At 36.7% G+C, this 16,579-nt stretch overlaps 1 protein-coding gene across 1 annotated transcript; it reads left to right on the forward strand.

Annotated features, from left to right (window-relative positions):
* Positions 1 to 4,613: 4,613 nt before the first annotated feature.
* LOC144630249 (uncharacterized) lies at positions 4,614 to 16,170 on the forward strand. Its single transcript, XM_078488588.1, has 5 exons — positions 4,614 to 4,665; positions 6,032 to 6,374; positions 12,941 to 13,078; positions 14,445 to 15,917; positions 16,122 to 16,170. Exons 2-4 carry the CDS (start codon positions 6,059 to 6,061, stop codon positions 14,909 to 14,911), a joined length of 921 nt encoding a protein of 306 aa, XP_078344714.1. The 5' UTR covers positions 4,614 to 4,665; positions 6,032 to 6,058; the 3' UTR covers positions 14,912 to 15,917; positions 16,122 to 16,170.
* The last annotated feature ends 409 nt before the right edge of the window (positions 16,171 to 16,579 follow it).

Genomic DNA, 16,579 nt, shown 5'->3' on the forward strand with positions numbered 1-16,579 from the left:
GTACCTGAAAAGCCATTACGTCAGTCACGCAATGTTTTTTTGCAGCAAGCTTCTGCTTTTGAAAACGGCTGGTAGCCAAAGAACTTTTCGGCCAGACCCCACTTTGAAGATATTTTCCATTTAGCAAGAATTGTGTCCATTTTGTCCATGCATTTTCATCCATGCACCGTTGGCCCGACAAAGTTGTCTGTCACAGACGAATTGAATGTTTGCACAACAAAACAACCTTATTTTAGTTCTTGATGTAAAAACTTTTCTCGCACACTTTTCAAGAGCTCAGAAAACAAAATGGAAATGTAAAGTAATTATATAATAATTTCTACAAGCTAGAATGGAGTTTTTAAAAGGATCGGTAAAGCCATCGAGTGAAATAATTGACGGCAAAATGAAAACTTGCCCTTTGGCGCGGTAGTTAATTAAATTTTATCACGGCATGTTAATTTCACGGCTTTTGAAGTATTCAAAATTTTACGGTAATGCCATTCAAATGTTTCTTGGCCTCATCTTGAATCTTTTTTTCTTTTTTCACATTTAGTTGGGATTTTTAGGATTTTAAAACGAACAGCATCTGTTAGGCGTGATCTAATGCATGCCCTTTTTTAGTCTTTTTTATTTTCTTTTGTAATTTTGTTTTAAAGATTTTCTGTTATTGTTGATATTTAAATGAATAGTTTTATTGGTTTTCAAGGTTTTGAAACGAACAGCATCTATTAGATTTAAGACACACCGTGTGGTGTTATCTGCATGATACGCGTGATCTAATGCATGCTAGCCTTTTTTATTATCTTTATTTGAAATTGTGTTTTGAATAATTTTTTTTTCTTGATATTTAGGTGATCTGCTTTGTTCAACCAGTAGCGAATACTGTATTTTTCTGGTTACTCCGCTCTTTTTAGCGAGAAGTTTATGTTTTTTCAAGGGTTCTGAGTTTCAGTCGGAACCGATCGGCGATGGAGAAATTATCTGCAATGAATCACGCAAGTTAGAACTGGCGTTTGCGTGACTGCATCCTAAAATGCAGCAGATAGGCAGGCTTTTCGATCAAAAAATCAACTTGACTTAAAGAGCTCACGTGTTTGAAAGCTTAAAAGCTTTCTAATTTTTTTAATTTCTTTTTTTGTTGTTTTGGTATAATACAATTTTTTAAAAACCTTAAACGCTTCTTTGTTTTTAACGAATTCTTTCTAATTGTTTGTCGGTTTTGCACGGAGATCATTTGTAAATGCCATTCAACTGGTTTGAGTTCATTTATTCAAGATTATGAACACACCAAACGTTTTCAACCTAATCAGTCATTTATCCAGGCATGTTGACAAAAGCAGCTAATGTGATGAAGGACATTTTGACACACTACTACAACTCACGGAAACTGCATAACTTATGCAAACCTCGGATCTGTGTGTCACAGTTACTCACCCACAAACTGCTGCTCGGCTGGCGCCATCACCAAAGTGCTGAGGAGGGCGGGGGAGAAGTGTGAGGAGTAGAATGTATGTTGGGAGAGAGTAGAGTCAAAGCCTGCAGCGGATGGGGGAGTGTAAGGGGAGATTCGAAGGTGAATGGCTAAGAAAAGGGGAAACAGGGGGAGGTGGGGGGGTTGAATAAAAATCTGCTTGATTGTATCGCGCTACCTTTGACTTTTTTTCATGGTTCTCTTTTTAGAAGCAGTTCAAAATTTTATGTTCAAAAATTTTAAGTGCAAAATAATAATAATAATAATAATAATAATAATAATATTTATATAGCGCTATTCAGCTAATCTGCCATTATACAAAGATAAAAACTAAAATCTAAAAATACCGAGGTTATTCAGTATTCAGAACAAAATAAAAATTTAAAAGACTAAGCAGGAATTTGTCCAAGCATGGACAAACAACCACAGAATCGTGTGTAACTTAATTAAATGCTATTTTAAAAGTTTTTGCTGTACTTGCCTTATCAAGTAGTTAAACATTAACCGCCCGGTTTTAAGCTTTAAGCTTTAAGCTTCTTGTTTTACATTTAGCCTGTTATCCGTACGGGAAAGATATTAACTTCGTTTCGATCTTCAGTTTTGATAAGGTATGAAAAATCACGGATAAATAGTAAACCGTAGATGTTGGAACCAGATTTTGTAAATTAATTGCAGTTGATACTTTTGCACGCTTGCTTTTTTGCTATTAGCAGTTTTCTGTACTGATTTTTGCTACTCTGGCCTGTACTTTTTCTCCAACGTCAATATAAATTATGAATATGACATGTACACCTCTATCAAACCTCTACTTAAAAGGTTTTTCTAGGAACACTATTTTTTTTACTCCAATACTGCCTTTACTCATCATGTAATGACTTCTTTGGCGGAAAGTGCAACCACGGTTTAACCCGCGTTAGGCTTTTAGTAGTGAAAAGTGCATGAAGTTATGACATATTACGATCAAGGTAATACCACATTCAAATAAACATCATCATCCTTCTTCCTTCAGTTTAGACTTGTGACATATAACCCTGGGTAAAAAACTATTAATTAAACGCCTTATTATATTATTCCTGACCGCTTTATTTTAGCCGTCAGGATCAGTTTGCCGTCTATATTTTCAATTTTTTGAAAGGTTTTAAATTTACCGAAATAAGTAAAAATCGGTAACAGTTTTTATACTTTTGCCTGTCGCATTGGAAAAGACCACTATTGAGAGAAAATTACTTTGAAAAATTACTTAGAATTTTTTTAGTTTTGTAGTGATGGATTGATTTCACGAGAGATATTTCAGCTCTTAACTCATTCTTAGAAAATATTTTTTACTGTTTCCAAAAAGTGTTGAGGTGTAAAGCGGTTTTCACTTCTTTTATCGCAGGCATAATTAACCGATAATCGTTAATAATCGATATCAATCGATATAAATTCTCTATTATTATCGATTTCCGACAGACACTTACTTACTATCCATTATGCACAGTAGCATGTAGGTCAACAACAAAGGTATTCCACCGAAGCTGTCTGTCTTTGGTCTGCTTTTGGCTTGTGTCCATCTGTGGTGTAAGCCTCTATTTTCTGTCTCTATAGAAGGCTGCCATGCATTCTTGGCATTCTTGGGCCTGCCAAGCTGGACGCCTGCCAGGTGGCTATGCACCAGTGTAGTGCTGTTCTTGGTGATGGATTCATTTTCTTTTCTGATGACATGAAAACAAATGAACTGATGGCCGTGTGAACACATGCAGCTGTTTATTTCAACGGATAATTCAGCACGATTTCGCAAAAAATTACAAGTTAAAGAAATAGCTGGAAATCGTTATTTAATAAAATTGGGTTTTTTTTCTTTATTTCTTATTTTCTTAGGGTTTGATTACGTGGCAACCCGGTTTGCGCGGCTATGATTTTGGCTCGGCTTCCAAACTATTTTTCTTAAAAAGAAAGTTTCAGCCCGGTTTTTAAAACCTCATGTAATCGTGCTCAAATTTCAGACCGGGCTGAAATTCGCCATGTAATCAGGCCCTTACACTGTAAGCATGAATAAAAATTCTACTAAAACAATTTCAATATTTACTCTCAATTTCTATAGGGTGATTGCTAAACTGTTCGACAATAGAGCAGTTTTCAATTGAGTGTCGTAAAACCAAAACCAAAACCAAAACCAAAGTAATTACTCTAACCAATCACAAACGACACAAACAATCCAGTGAACCAATCAAAACTCGAAGCAAATACATGTAGCTGTCACGAAGCGCGGGAAAACGTGCGCGAGCGAGTCGCGATTGGTTTTGGTTTTACTCCTGATTGGCCGGGAAAGTGGCGCGAAATTTTTAAACCAATCACTAAGCGTAGTGAACGCAAAACCAAAGCAAACGCAAAGTACTCTATACGTGTTAGTCTTATGGCAACACGACCTTCATAATGCAGCAGAATGGTGTTTTCTACATTTTCACATAACTTTATCCCCAATAATTTTCCCTAAGTAAAAATTGGTTTTTAACATCATTATAACTTTGTTACCAACCCACGCAACGATTTGAGAACAACCGCAACGCGCTAAGACCTGATGTATCCATATAAAATATTAAAACTAAATTAAAGCAGCTAGAGCAACAACAGGAGGCAAGTGTTATATTTTCCAATTCTCTAGATTCTTTTCTGTTAAAAGACATTCTGCCAAAACAGAAATCATGCAAATGTAAATTTAATTATTCAATAACAAAAAACATGTTGATTGTAAAAATATATTGCTGTATAAATGACCAACAAAGCCAATAAGATTAAAGAATGTGGAAAGAAATAAATCAATTTTAATATCTCTTTGCTAAGCATTTTTTTAACTTCACCTTGAGACTTTCTGCCTTAGAAATGAGGTACTTTTATGAAGCATTTCACGAATAGTCGACTTTTCACAATTGATTTTATTCGCTTACAGCAAAACTAATGCACTGGATAAAAACCGCGTCAGGAATTTGACTAACTTTTTTGTTTTAACCGACATTGCGGATTTGACCTGCTGGAAAGTTTGAGATCTTTTTCAAACTTCCGTCATTTGATTGATTGACAGATTATGAAATGTCAAAAGAAAAAGTAATAATAATGATATAGAAACAGTGGCGCGTAGCAGCATGTTTATTTCGAGTTTCATTTTTAACAATAATCTGAAGACATCAAAAGAAAGAAACTCTCCGGATTTGGGATAACTGATTCGCAAAAAGGTAAGAAAAAATCACCTCATGCAATTGGATCTTTCTATACAGACGTGGAAATGAAGGGTTTATTTCCTGCTGTATGTAAAGAATACATATCTTTGTCGGACCGGTGTTTTCGAATCATTTTCACTTTTACAAAACTTCTGCTATCGACAGAGCGTTCTTATACAAACGCCGTTTTTAATAGCGGACACCTCAAAATTTGAAATAAACTTTCTGGCTAGTATATTGAGCCAAGAGGCGCAATGAGACTGAAGTTGTCGCTTAAAAAAATATTTTTCGTTTACTTTATGAGCCATTTCTAGATAACAGCGAAAACTTTTAATTAAAGCAATTTCATCAAAACAGAACTTCCCATAGATTTTTACTCAAACTTTGCCTATTGTTTGTTTATCTTAGGAAAAATAACAAAGCCAAAAAAGATAAAGGAAATTTGATTAGGAGCAGAATGAACTTGTATATGGTATTGTTAAATTAAATTTATCTTTGGTTAAAATTGTTTTCAAACTAGTTTGATTTCTTCTGCCCTTTGTTTCGTATCATTATCATAATTTGAAACAAAGGACTGGTTTAAAAAAATTAACGATAAAACATTGCGATAAAATTAAAAAGCTCAAAACCAACTTGGTTAAACATTTTAAATGCGACGACTTTTCGATGTTCGTTTAACGTCATTATCAACTCAAAATGACTAAAATTGGGTACGAATGCAAATGTAAAAAGAAGTCCTGAGACTTTGATTACGCAATAAGGTACTTTTACGCAAAGTCACGTAAAGAGTTTGGCGCGAAAAGAGTCTTTTTGAGTATTAAATTCAGGGTTCAATTTATTATAATTAATTCAAAGCATGACATCGATAAAAAAAATCAAACTTTCGATCTGCATGTTTTTAAAACAGAGGATTCTTTGTCTTCCAAATCAGACTTCGATAGACCATGTTCCTCTTAATGCCATACGATTGCTGAATTTTACACCAACACATTATCGAACACAAATATTCGGCAATCGTAAATTACGTGCTGGACGATACCTAATTCTTGCAACATCATTAATAACTAATGAGATAACTGGGAAGGGGAAACTAAATTCGAGTTCCCTTTGTTAACAAAAACAGTACGTAAGACGATGAGAATATCTGGTATCGGGTTCTTTTAGGCTCTGCCTTGAAAATGAAGTATACCAAATGTATATGTTTGAAGTTACTTCAAACAGTCGCCTTACATAACTGAGTTTTTTTAGCTACTTTGGTCAATTTCTGAAGAAGACCAAGCTAAGAAAAACACACCTTTAATGTCAATAGCAGTGTTAACAAATATCAATAACATCCCCTTTTAAACATTGTTGTTAAGCTGTATTTGTTTTTGCCTCGTAGCAAAGACACTGACGCACTCAATCCAATATGAATCCAAAGTTCTGGCTTTCACTTGCGTTCCTGATGTCCCGGATTGGTATAGTTGAAGCTGTTGGCCAATGTGGTAATTCAGCGACATATTCCATAAGAGGAATGTTCCTCCGAGGTCACACGTTTAAAACGTGCAAGATTGGATGGCACGAAGGTTGCTATTTCAAGTGCGCTGAAGAAGTCACGTGTCAAAGCTACAACGTCGTCATTGGTCAAAATGTTTGTGAACTAAATAACCGAACCAAGGAAGCAAGACCGGAAGATTTTTTGCCCGATCGGACAAGGTACTATGTCAAACGGGCAAACAACAGAGGTAAGCTTAATTTTACATGTTTACTTATCTTATCCAACGCGGCGACTCAGCCTTTTTGAAGGCTCCAAAAAACTGGAGTTTGTTTTTAGATGACACCTTAGTGTCACGTTACATGAATGCGAAGAAGCGACATTAAGGGCCCACTGACGTATATATTTGGACCCGTTGCTAGGGACATTCACGGTTATATAGTTTTAGCAATTTTTCTTGTTTAATTATGGTTGAATCTTTTACTCAGTCCATAACGTAAATATGACGTCATCGGGCCACGCCCATGATCACGTGACCAATAAAGAAAAAGACTAAAATTTTTTATGTTTTGCGTGCTATCAGAAAATCATTCATGGTGTCATGATCTTTATTTGTTTTTGCATCTCGGTAAGTATGGGTTTCATTTCATTATGAACAAGAACATTGAGAAGCTTGAGAAGCTTAAAATCGGGCGCTTTGCCTTGAAAGGCAGGGTTCAGTACAGCAGAAACCACGAAGCAGTTACTTAAGTAGCACTCAGTCCGACTGTGTTTGTGTAAGTCACAGGGCTTGCATGAGCTCTATTAGTGTGCATAATATAATATCTAGAACGTTGTCGAGATTGCATTATTACTTAATGACATGATGGTTTCAATTTATAAATGTATCTCACACAATACAAATAAACGATTGAAGTAGACGACTAGACAATGTAAAGTTTTAAGACTTAGAAAAGTGCAGTGTATTGGTAATACTGTAAGGTGCGGTTTCACCTGAAGGTCGTGTGCTTTTCGGTATTTTCCAGGCATTGCACTTTGATGGGACAGTACTACAACTGTTTACCGGGGAACTACTATTGTCAAGAAAATGATCACAACTTGTTGATGAATGATTGAACATTTGTTTCATACCATTACTGTAATAGCAATTGATGAAGGCTTTTAGTCCTGAACCAAAGTATAAGGACTGGGAAATACTGAAACCCATTATCAGCCACCTTAAACGAAAATATCTTGTTGGTGTTTCAAGGAATCCAAGGAAACTTCACTCATCCCATGTATCTATGTATTGCGGTATTTTGTAATTTTTTGAGTGATTTTTGGGGATGTTTGGCAGGTGATAGGTTTTTTAAAAGAATTAGTAAAATTTAGACAACTAAGAAATATTGAAAATTTAATGTGAATTTAACATTGGAATTTAAAGTTAGAAATTGGCAGACGGACACCAAACAGTCCCGTGACATCCTGGAGTGTTTTTGCATGGGGGTCAACTGTGTGATGATGTTTCCATTTTTTTCTTCAATCCCCACTGATAAAGAACTGTTGTTGGTGTTATGTTGGTGTTATCACATGTCAAGCCTTTAACAAGGTATGAAAGAACACAAGGATTTAAATTATTCTGGTGCTCAATTTTTGCGTAACTAAAATTAATGTTACTCAAATTCCTGATGGATTCTGTCTTAAACTGTTACGAGCTTAGTATTTCCAAATTATTGCATGTCAATGTAAGGCAAGACAAGACATGCCTTGGTTCTTATGTAATTCTCTTAAAAACACATAAGATATTGACTATAATTTTGTCTGTGCTATGGCAATTCACAGTGGGGTGGTCTTGATGTGTCTTTAACTTGTAGACTGGACTGGACTAGTAAAACGCGGACTAGTAAAACGCGGACTTGTAAAACGCCTCTAGACACTTCGAATTCGTTGGCCACAATCATCTTACGGCTCTCTTCAATACATAATGTCTAAAAAAAAACAGTAACCTCAGAAAGAAGTCAGAAGCAAATAAGGTCGAAAGACCGAATTTGAACGACTGAACGACTGCACTCAACAGACGTCAAGTAGTGGAAAGAAAGAAATATATGCACACAACTCATAGCATCAATCCCGTTGTTTTAGTAGGGGTTTGCAGAACGAACATGTGCTATACTGCAAAAACATCTCCACGCTAAAACAGACCATAGAGTGCTCAAAAAAGCTAGAAATATGCCGTCGAAGAAACACACAAGAGCTTCAAACACAAATTGTTTCGCTCGCTAAACCGTTTAGTTTTATCCGATTTACAAGCGCTTGTTTTACAAGTCCGCGTTCTACAAGTCCGTGCTTAACAAGCCCTCGTTTTACAAGTCCGCGTTTTACTAGTCCTCGTTTTACAAGTCCGCGTTTTACTAGTCCGCGTTTTACTAGTCCGCCTTTTACAAGTCCGCGTTTTACCTGAGTCCGCGTTTTACTAGTCCGCGTTTTACAAGTCCGCGTTTTACTAGTCCGCGTTATACTAGTCCGCGTTTTACAAGTCCGCATTTTACTAGTCCGCGTTTTACTAGTCCAGTCCAGTCCTCGAAATACAGTATGCCAAAACTCCCCGCCCTCTAAAGATAAGTCCTTGACGGTTCTTGTCGTTTTTCGGTGCCTATTCATCTTCGGCATCTTTCTCATCCACCTCTCGTTCTGTCCTGTGTCTGTCATCACACGAAAGAAAAGCTGATTCTCAAAAAATCTGCCACAAAAGGAAATTGACAAAAACAATATGAAAACCATATATCGAAAGATTCTTATTCTAAAATTTTATCATACGTCTTAATTCAGAGCTACAAAGAAGTTCCTCCTTTTGAGTTATTGATACTGTTCTTACAGTACCTCTTTCCACTAGCGAAATTTTACAAAATTCCTTCGCGGCGAAAAGGTAGCGCGAATCCAGAACAGACTCCAATCGAGAGTGGGTTAACTAGATTAATATTAATTAACTATTACAACATTCATTTTTAAAATAGTTTCCCAAGCCGACTAAGCTAACTAAACGTCGAGTGTATCTTTCAGTAAACAAAACATGCCGTTATGACGCCGGAAATCCAGCTCACGCATACTATACCCCGTGACTCACGCAAACCTCCGACTTACGTGCTACTACAGTCATTCCTTTCTAAACATTTTTTTTTACCACCACCGTACCTTTCTACCCAAAAAACTCATGAAACCGCCCGGTTTTAACCTGTTTTAACCTTTCAAAAATTAGAGCGTTCGAAACTAAATAAGATCCGTAATCACAAACAACATACAGCCGTTTACCAGCACTCTTTAAAACTCCTGAAACCCTTCAAAAATCAGGCAAAATAAATCTTTGAAATAACCTTTATCAATGTTTCTTATTTTTTATTCAGTTCTATAAAATTCCTTTCATACACTACTGTCAAACAAAAATTTCAATTTCCTCAAAGTTTCAAGACAAAAGAATAACAAATATTTCGTGCACAATGTAATTTGATTAAGCCAATATTATCACGTCTAAAAATACTTCAAGCAATTCAGTGAAAACCCGTTTTTTTTTCGTATCAACGAAAACCACTTTCGAATAATCAATACATGAAAATAAAAATAAGATCAAAAGGAAGAAAGGAACCTTTCTAATTATTTGAAGACTTTCAAAGCCGTGATATTATGCATCCAATCCGCGATAAAATTTAATTACAACAAAATCCAAATTCTCATTTTGAATTCCATTTTTTTCAGTTGATACCTTTATCCAACTTGTGAAAAATTCCATTCAAGTTCCTATTAATACTGTACATTCCCAATGTTTTTCTCAGGTCTTCAGAAGCGTCTTACTAACCAAATCTAAAATAATTCCAAAACATGCTGTACAAACATTCTACTCTTTGTGACAAACGACTTGACGACCAATTGTTCAGAAATGAAAATCGACACAGTTCTTGCTAAATAAAAAAAAAGTTTTACGGCGGAGTCAGGCTCAAAAAATATACCGCAAGATCACACCCCCATTCATAGTCAGAAACCAGCAAACCATCTAGTTTGCTAAAAAAAACACTGCGTGACATCAATGAAGTTACCTTTTTCATTTACAAAAATAACTTTAACTTGTCAAAGTAAGTGCAATTTCACAATGGTGAATATCAGTACAGTATGGGGCCCAGTTCTCGGCCACTTTGTGTTTAACGCATTTTTCACACTCCAGTTGAATCAAAAGAAAAAGGTATTTCCTTCAAACGATAGACTGATTCATGTGCTTTAAGTATCTTGAGTTTGATCGTTCAATTCGATATAGAAAGCTCACACGTCGAGTTTACGCGGAGGTAGGTGAATTTGCATTCCCGAAAAAGTTGTTTATTTACGGCTCCAAATTCATGGATGTAGTTAAATTCGTATTTTATCCAAAAGCCCCCACCATACGAGCTAATTTTTGGCATGTGAAACGTAGAATAATTCACCTTTCTGCTTTAGTTAACTTTTCGTTGAACCGTTGTATTTTTTGGTCTTAATTTACTTCGAAATTTTTTCTTGCGACGTTTGCGTATTTGCCAGTTCTCGGCCACCCTGCTCGCTATCACAGCTTAGCGCTTGGTTTTTAATATAATTTCATCTGCTGCTGCCAGAATGAAAGAAATAAATGTTTTAAAAATAAAGTTCAATCTTATCTCTAAGTTTTGAGCTGACTCTTGTCTTGTCTATTATTTCTACAACACCTAAATCTTTCAAGACCTTTTCACTGCAAAATAAACCATCTAAACGCACGGGTCACACAATGCGGTTTTGCCAGAACCTGCACATAGGCAACTAGGCGCGTTAAAATCCTTCTTTTCTAAAGTAAAACAAAGCATCATAAAAATAATTTGGGATCGATATAGTATAAATAGGTTTACAGAGTGATTTTATGACTGTGAAAATTAATTGAGCATTCTTTTACAGATAATTACGCACAAGCTTTTTAGTGGCCGAGAGCTGGGCCAAGGTGGCCGAGAACTGGGCCCACAAATGGAGCTTTTATTTTTATTATTGCTCGGGCAAATTAATTTTTGACCGGTCGATAGCTTTACACCAAAAAGCTGAATAATGTAGCTAGCTCTGGGAGAAATTTCAAGTTCCTGCGGTTCTTCTGAGGTAAGAAATACAAGTTTACGTCAAAAGTGGCCGAGAACTGGGCCAAGGTGGCCGAGAACTGGGCCCACAAATGGAGCTTTTATTTTTATTATTGCTCGGGCAAATTAATTTTTGACCGATCGATAGCTTTACACCAAAAAGCTGAATAATGTAGCTAGCTCTGGGAGAAATTTCAAGTTCCTGCGGTTCTTCTGAGGTAAGAAATACAAGTTTACGTCAAAAGTGGCCGAGAACTGGGCCAAGGTGGCCGAGAACTGGGCCCACAAATGGAGCTTTTATTTTTATTATTGCTCGGGCAAATTAATTTTTGACCGGTCGATAGCTTTACACCAAAAAGCTGAATAATGTAGCTAGCTCTGGGAGAAATTTCAAGTTCCTGCGGTTCTTCTGAGGTAAGAAATACAAGTTTACGTCAAAAGTGGCCGAGAACTGGGCCAAGGTGGCCGAGAACTGGGCCCACAAATGGAGCTTTTATTTTTATTATTGCTCGGGCAAATTAATTTTTGACCGGTCGATAGCTTTACACCAAAAAGCTGAATAATGTAGCTAGCTCTGGGAGAAATTTCAAGTTCCTGCGGTTCTTCTGAGGTAAGAAATACAAGTTTACGTCAAAAGTGGCCGAGAACTGGGCCCCATACTGTACTTTGCACCGTAAGCTTTTTTCTCTGTCCTTCCGCCGAAGCAAAAAAACACAACCTGATTACACATTAACCCAAAAGTCGACCAAGTGTGCCTGCAACGATTTCCTGTCAAAACTAAAATGAAAACCATTGCGGTATGCGTCACCCGTAGCGGTTTTGTAGCAACCCCGAGCTATCCCCGTCTTTTTGGCCGCGCCAGGAGACTACGCTCTAGGACGACCAAAGGGTAAACCTTAAATCGGCCACGCCCGATTAAAAATAATTTTTTTAGAGAGATTTAAAATATTGATTTGTCCATAAAATTTTTATTAAAAATGATTTAAGCAAATGAATACTTAGTTATGTTCCCGACCCAGGTCGGAAAAATATAACGTCGAAAAAAAGTGAATCAAATTAAAGACCGCCAAGTATTTAGATTTTTTCTGCAAACCGGAAATCATTTTGTTAACGCATGCGTAATTCATCTGACAAGAGAACAGTGCGCGCACTAGTTGTACGCGTACGCTTTTGAGATTATTTGCATGTGTTAAAAAACTGCTTTTCCTGGTTCAATTTAATCTGACTGATTCTCAGATGTGAAGTCAACTATTAGTCAGGAAGTTTTTCGGTAGTTCTTATTGTTTCATCTTATTTGGCGAGTTTGAAGAAGTGCTCGAAAGGAAATTTTTTTGCACATCTGGCGCGTACAGATAGCGTGAGTAACCCGTACACGCAATACAGCGCGCGCTCTTTTAGCACCTTAGCAACGCGCGAGAAATCCGTCAGTGGGCCCGGCACTCCTTGAGGGAAATTGTGCATCCCACTAACGATCACATCTTGTTTGATCGCTATTTGCAACCTAGCTCTCATATCCATGTCCTGCAGTGACAAAGTAACGCGCGAGAATTAGACCTCTGCTAAAATATAAATTAACACCGATTCTGAGGGAGTAGTAATTGTTCCCTGAACTACAAAGTATATCTGATATAACTATATTCTTCGTGCTTTCATTTAATCCAGAATGATCTTGCAAAGTTTCTAATTCCTCTCGATTTTTACGAGCTTTTTTTAAATCACGTAGTTCCTCTTGGTTCTATTCCGGAGCTTCCTGCCCAATCTTGCAGTGAGATCAAGGCCAGTGAAGGAAATGAGATGGTTAACGGGGATTACTGGTTATACTCTGATGGGAATGGTCAGACAATCATGGCGCTTTGTGAAGGTATGGCATAACCCTTTAACGCCTCCATAACTAATATAATTAATATGTATAAATGAATTGAATTACTATCATGAAATGTATACCCGCCCGTTGGGTCTTTCGAAAAGGGCTTGTCAGCAATTGCTCGCAGTCTACGAGGCATTCTTTGTGTTTGTACACGAAGACGAAGAAAGTGTTCTATTTCTGGTGTAAATTACTCTAGGAGATGACAATAATGCAGGAGGACCAATGTCTCAGAGTCCTCAGAGAAAACACATTATACACTCTACTCTTTTTCTAAGAGGAAAATTTTCTTCCCAGACTGAATATTCTTATTTTTCCTGCGTTTTTAGGCTGAAAATATCCTTGTGAATGTTCTTAGATTATAGCGAATGGCATTTCCATTTTCGAATGTACTGGGGTATCAGTTGCAAGTGTCTGGTGTATAACTTCTTGCAGAAATGTTATTAGCATCAAACATACGGCTATTCTTTGTAAATGTAAATGTTGTTTATAGTGGTCAGGCACAAGTTTTGCTTCATATCTCTTCGAGATAGCTAGTTTACAGGCATGCCACTAAAACAGAGAAAACAAATTTTTTAAATGAACTTTTACATAGTTAAAAATCCCAACTAGCAGAAGGCAGACAACTGGAGTTGGCTATATAGAAAGCATGACCGAGGATTTGAACTCGGGACGACCGAGAAAAAATCCAATTAGTGGCAGGGTTGAGGGGTTGAGCCCGGGACCTCCGGATTACAACACCAGCGCCCTAAACCACTCGGCTACACTGCCCTCCTTACTTCTTAATCTTTACTAGGCATCTAACTATATATTATTCTCTACCGGCTAACCCTTACCTGCTTTTCGGAACTCTTTGTTTTCAATTCTTTCAAGTGATAGTGAATTGGACTGAGCTTTCAACTAGATTTGGAGATCACAACTTACGTTAGAAGTGATGTGGTGTTTTCGTTTGGTTAAAGTTTTTTTTTTCCTTTATTGATATTTACACGCTTAACATTACATAGGTGATTGGAATAAAAAAAAGTAACAAGTGTTAAATTTACAATTAAGTAACAGCAAAAAAAGTAACAGATGATAACAATTTTCATATAGCAAGTTTACATCAGTAGTTTGAACTTTTTAATAATCGAAATTTAACAAGCAACAAAAAGAAAGAAACAACAACAGCAACAAACACACGAAAAAAATAAGCAAACCTTGCACTATAATTCCTTACTTATTACCTGGGAGAATATATCCACTTCTTTTCGAAATATCTTTTCTTATTAATTTTCTTTTTAGCTTCATATTTAATAAGTATTTTGTTCTGATAACCTTGAATTTTACGAATTTTTTGGTTAAAATTTTTTGGTTAAAATTTAAGATAACTGGCAGAAGATAAACACTGAACCTGTTTGCTTTGGAGCGCGAGGTAACCAGTATGGTGCCTTCAACATCACAAAGAGTGGACGTCTTAAGACAATAAAGCTCGTCCACATATCAGGGTCGGTCCAATGCAGCCCACATTACAGTGCATCCTACTGGGGCTGTAGAAATTCGGAAGCGTATGGCAATAACGGCCTACTGACTATCATCACAAATGCCAATAAAGAATCCGTTCTTCCGCCTGCTGGAGACTTACAGACTGGGTGCGGCAACAAAAAGCACTTTTACAATCTTGACGGAACTCACCACACATCTCCAGAACTCGTTTTCGCCGACCTTTCCATTCCGCTGTCTGTGTCACGCAACCAGGAATTGCAGATATGGTACGGACAGGATTTGATTGACTGCACTGAAGATAACAACAGTGGCACAACATGTGTTGATGTGTATGCGTGGTATGTTTAAAGTCACACGTCTAACAAGTCAACTTCTAACTTATCTTGAACAGTTCATAGTATAGTATAGAATAGTAAGGTTTCATCTAATTAACTCTAGAAGTAGGGAGGAACACTCGCCTGAGGCGCGTGTTTCCGGGGGGGTGTACTCAGGTATGTTTTGGGTGGGTATGTGCTGCCCGGGTTTCCAAAGTAGCACACCGCTTAGGAACAAAATTGAAATCAAAATAATACCCACATTGTAGAAACTGTTCGATTTTTAAACACCCTGTGTTGGCTGCTGCTAATTTGAAACTTTCGTGCGTTCCAAATATCATACCCCGTTCTAGGAATCGTCTCTAAAATGCATACCCCGTTCTATATCGGGAGCCCAAAATCGCGACTGCGTTGGGCGGCTCATACCCGTATAGGTATTTCCGGGAGTACCCTTTCCCCCATCCCTGGCTCGCGTTTTATCCTACACTTCAAACGTGTTCTCGTCACTTCGTGTGTGCTTTATGACAGAACAAAGCACGGTAAGGCTTTTTATAATAAAGTTTTCTCACACCTGTAATAATAATCTTCACTTACACTTATAATAATCTTTATGAAGTATTGGATTCAAACAGAAATAACATGCACCACTCCCGGTTTTTTTATTAATTTTCGTTTACTAGTATTATCTTTTATCGTGAAATTTCTTTTTGTTTTGCGATAAAAATTGAAATCTGTAACTATTTAAAAGCAACACAAAACACCAAATGATTAGAAGAGCAATTCGTAAGCTCCGTGCTTTGTGCTCAGATTATTCTCTTGTTTTCCACTACGCACATCTACTGTGCATAATGTCGAAAAGGCCGCTTTTTATAATTATAACAACAACACATTGAAACGTAAAAACAATGCTTTTACTGCAATAGCAGACGGATGTTACGCTAACAGAATGGAAAAAGTAAACCTCTCTACTAAAAGTTGATTTTAGGTTAAATTTATCCATATTTAAGCGCGTAACACCAAAATAGCCCAAACTTTAGACAGTGTTTGGCTATAATATATGTAAGTTTGAAAAAAATGACTACTACATTGTTGATTATTATGATACAAAATCTTTAATGCAAAATCCTTTTTTATGCCTGTCGCCAGATACGCGCAGAACGTGTAGTGAATCGTAATTTTCTTTTACTTTTAATGTTTAGCAATTTTAACCTAATTACCGGAGGATATTGTAGGATATTGTAAAGCCCCAAATGTACCATAAATTATGACCGTGTAGCGGGAAAACGGGCATGGATCGTGGAGACCCCCTCTTTTTATTTTTAACTTAAAATTTTTTGGATACACTGGACTTAATTTAAAACTATGCAAAGTTTCCAAAAAATTTGATTCTAATATTTTGTCAATGGAATCCCTCCTTAATGACACGTTTTAGCCAACGAAGGCGCTGGTTGGATTGGCACTTCATCATTAATAAAGACACAAATAAAAACGTCAGCGTAGGCGAGTCGAGCAATATTGCAGTTTTTATTTACGGTAGTGTGTTGTAAAAGATATCATGCATTAAACGATCAAAATCTAACTTAAGAGAGAGAAATATTCTGTGAAAAAATAAACAATATGTACCTGAAATCAATTTAGACGTTTTGGTGGGTACATGTGACGGTTCCAATCCTTATTTTATGCATAGAACACGAGCAAGATA

Source organism: Oculina patagonica, chromosome 11 (assembly GCF_052425735.1).
Source record: "Oculina patagonica isolate OP01 chromosome 11, crgOcupat, whole genome shotgun sequence".
Lineage (NCBI taxonomy): Eukaryota > Metazoa > Cnidaria > Anthozoa > Scleractinia > Oculinidae > Oculina > Oculina patagonica.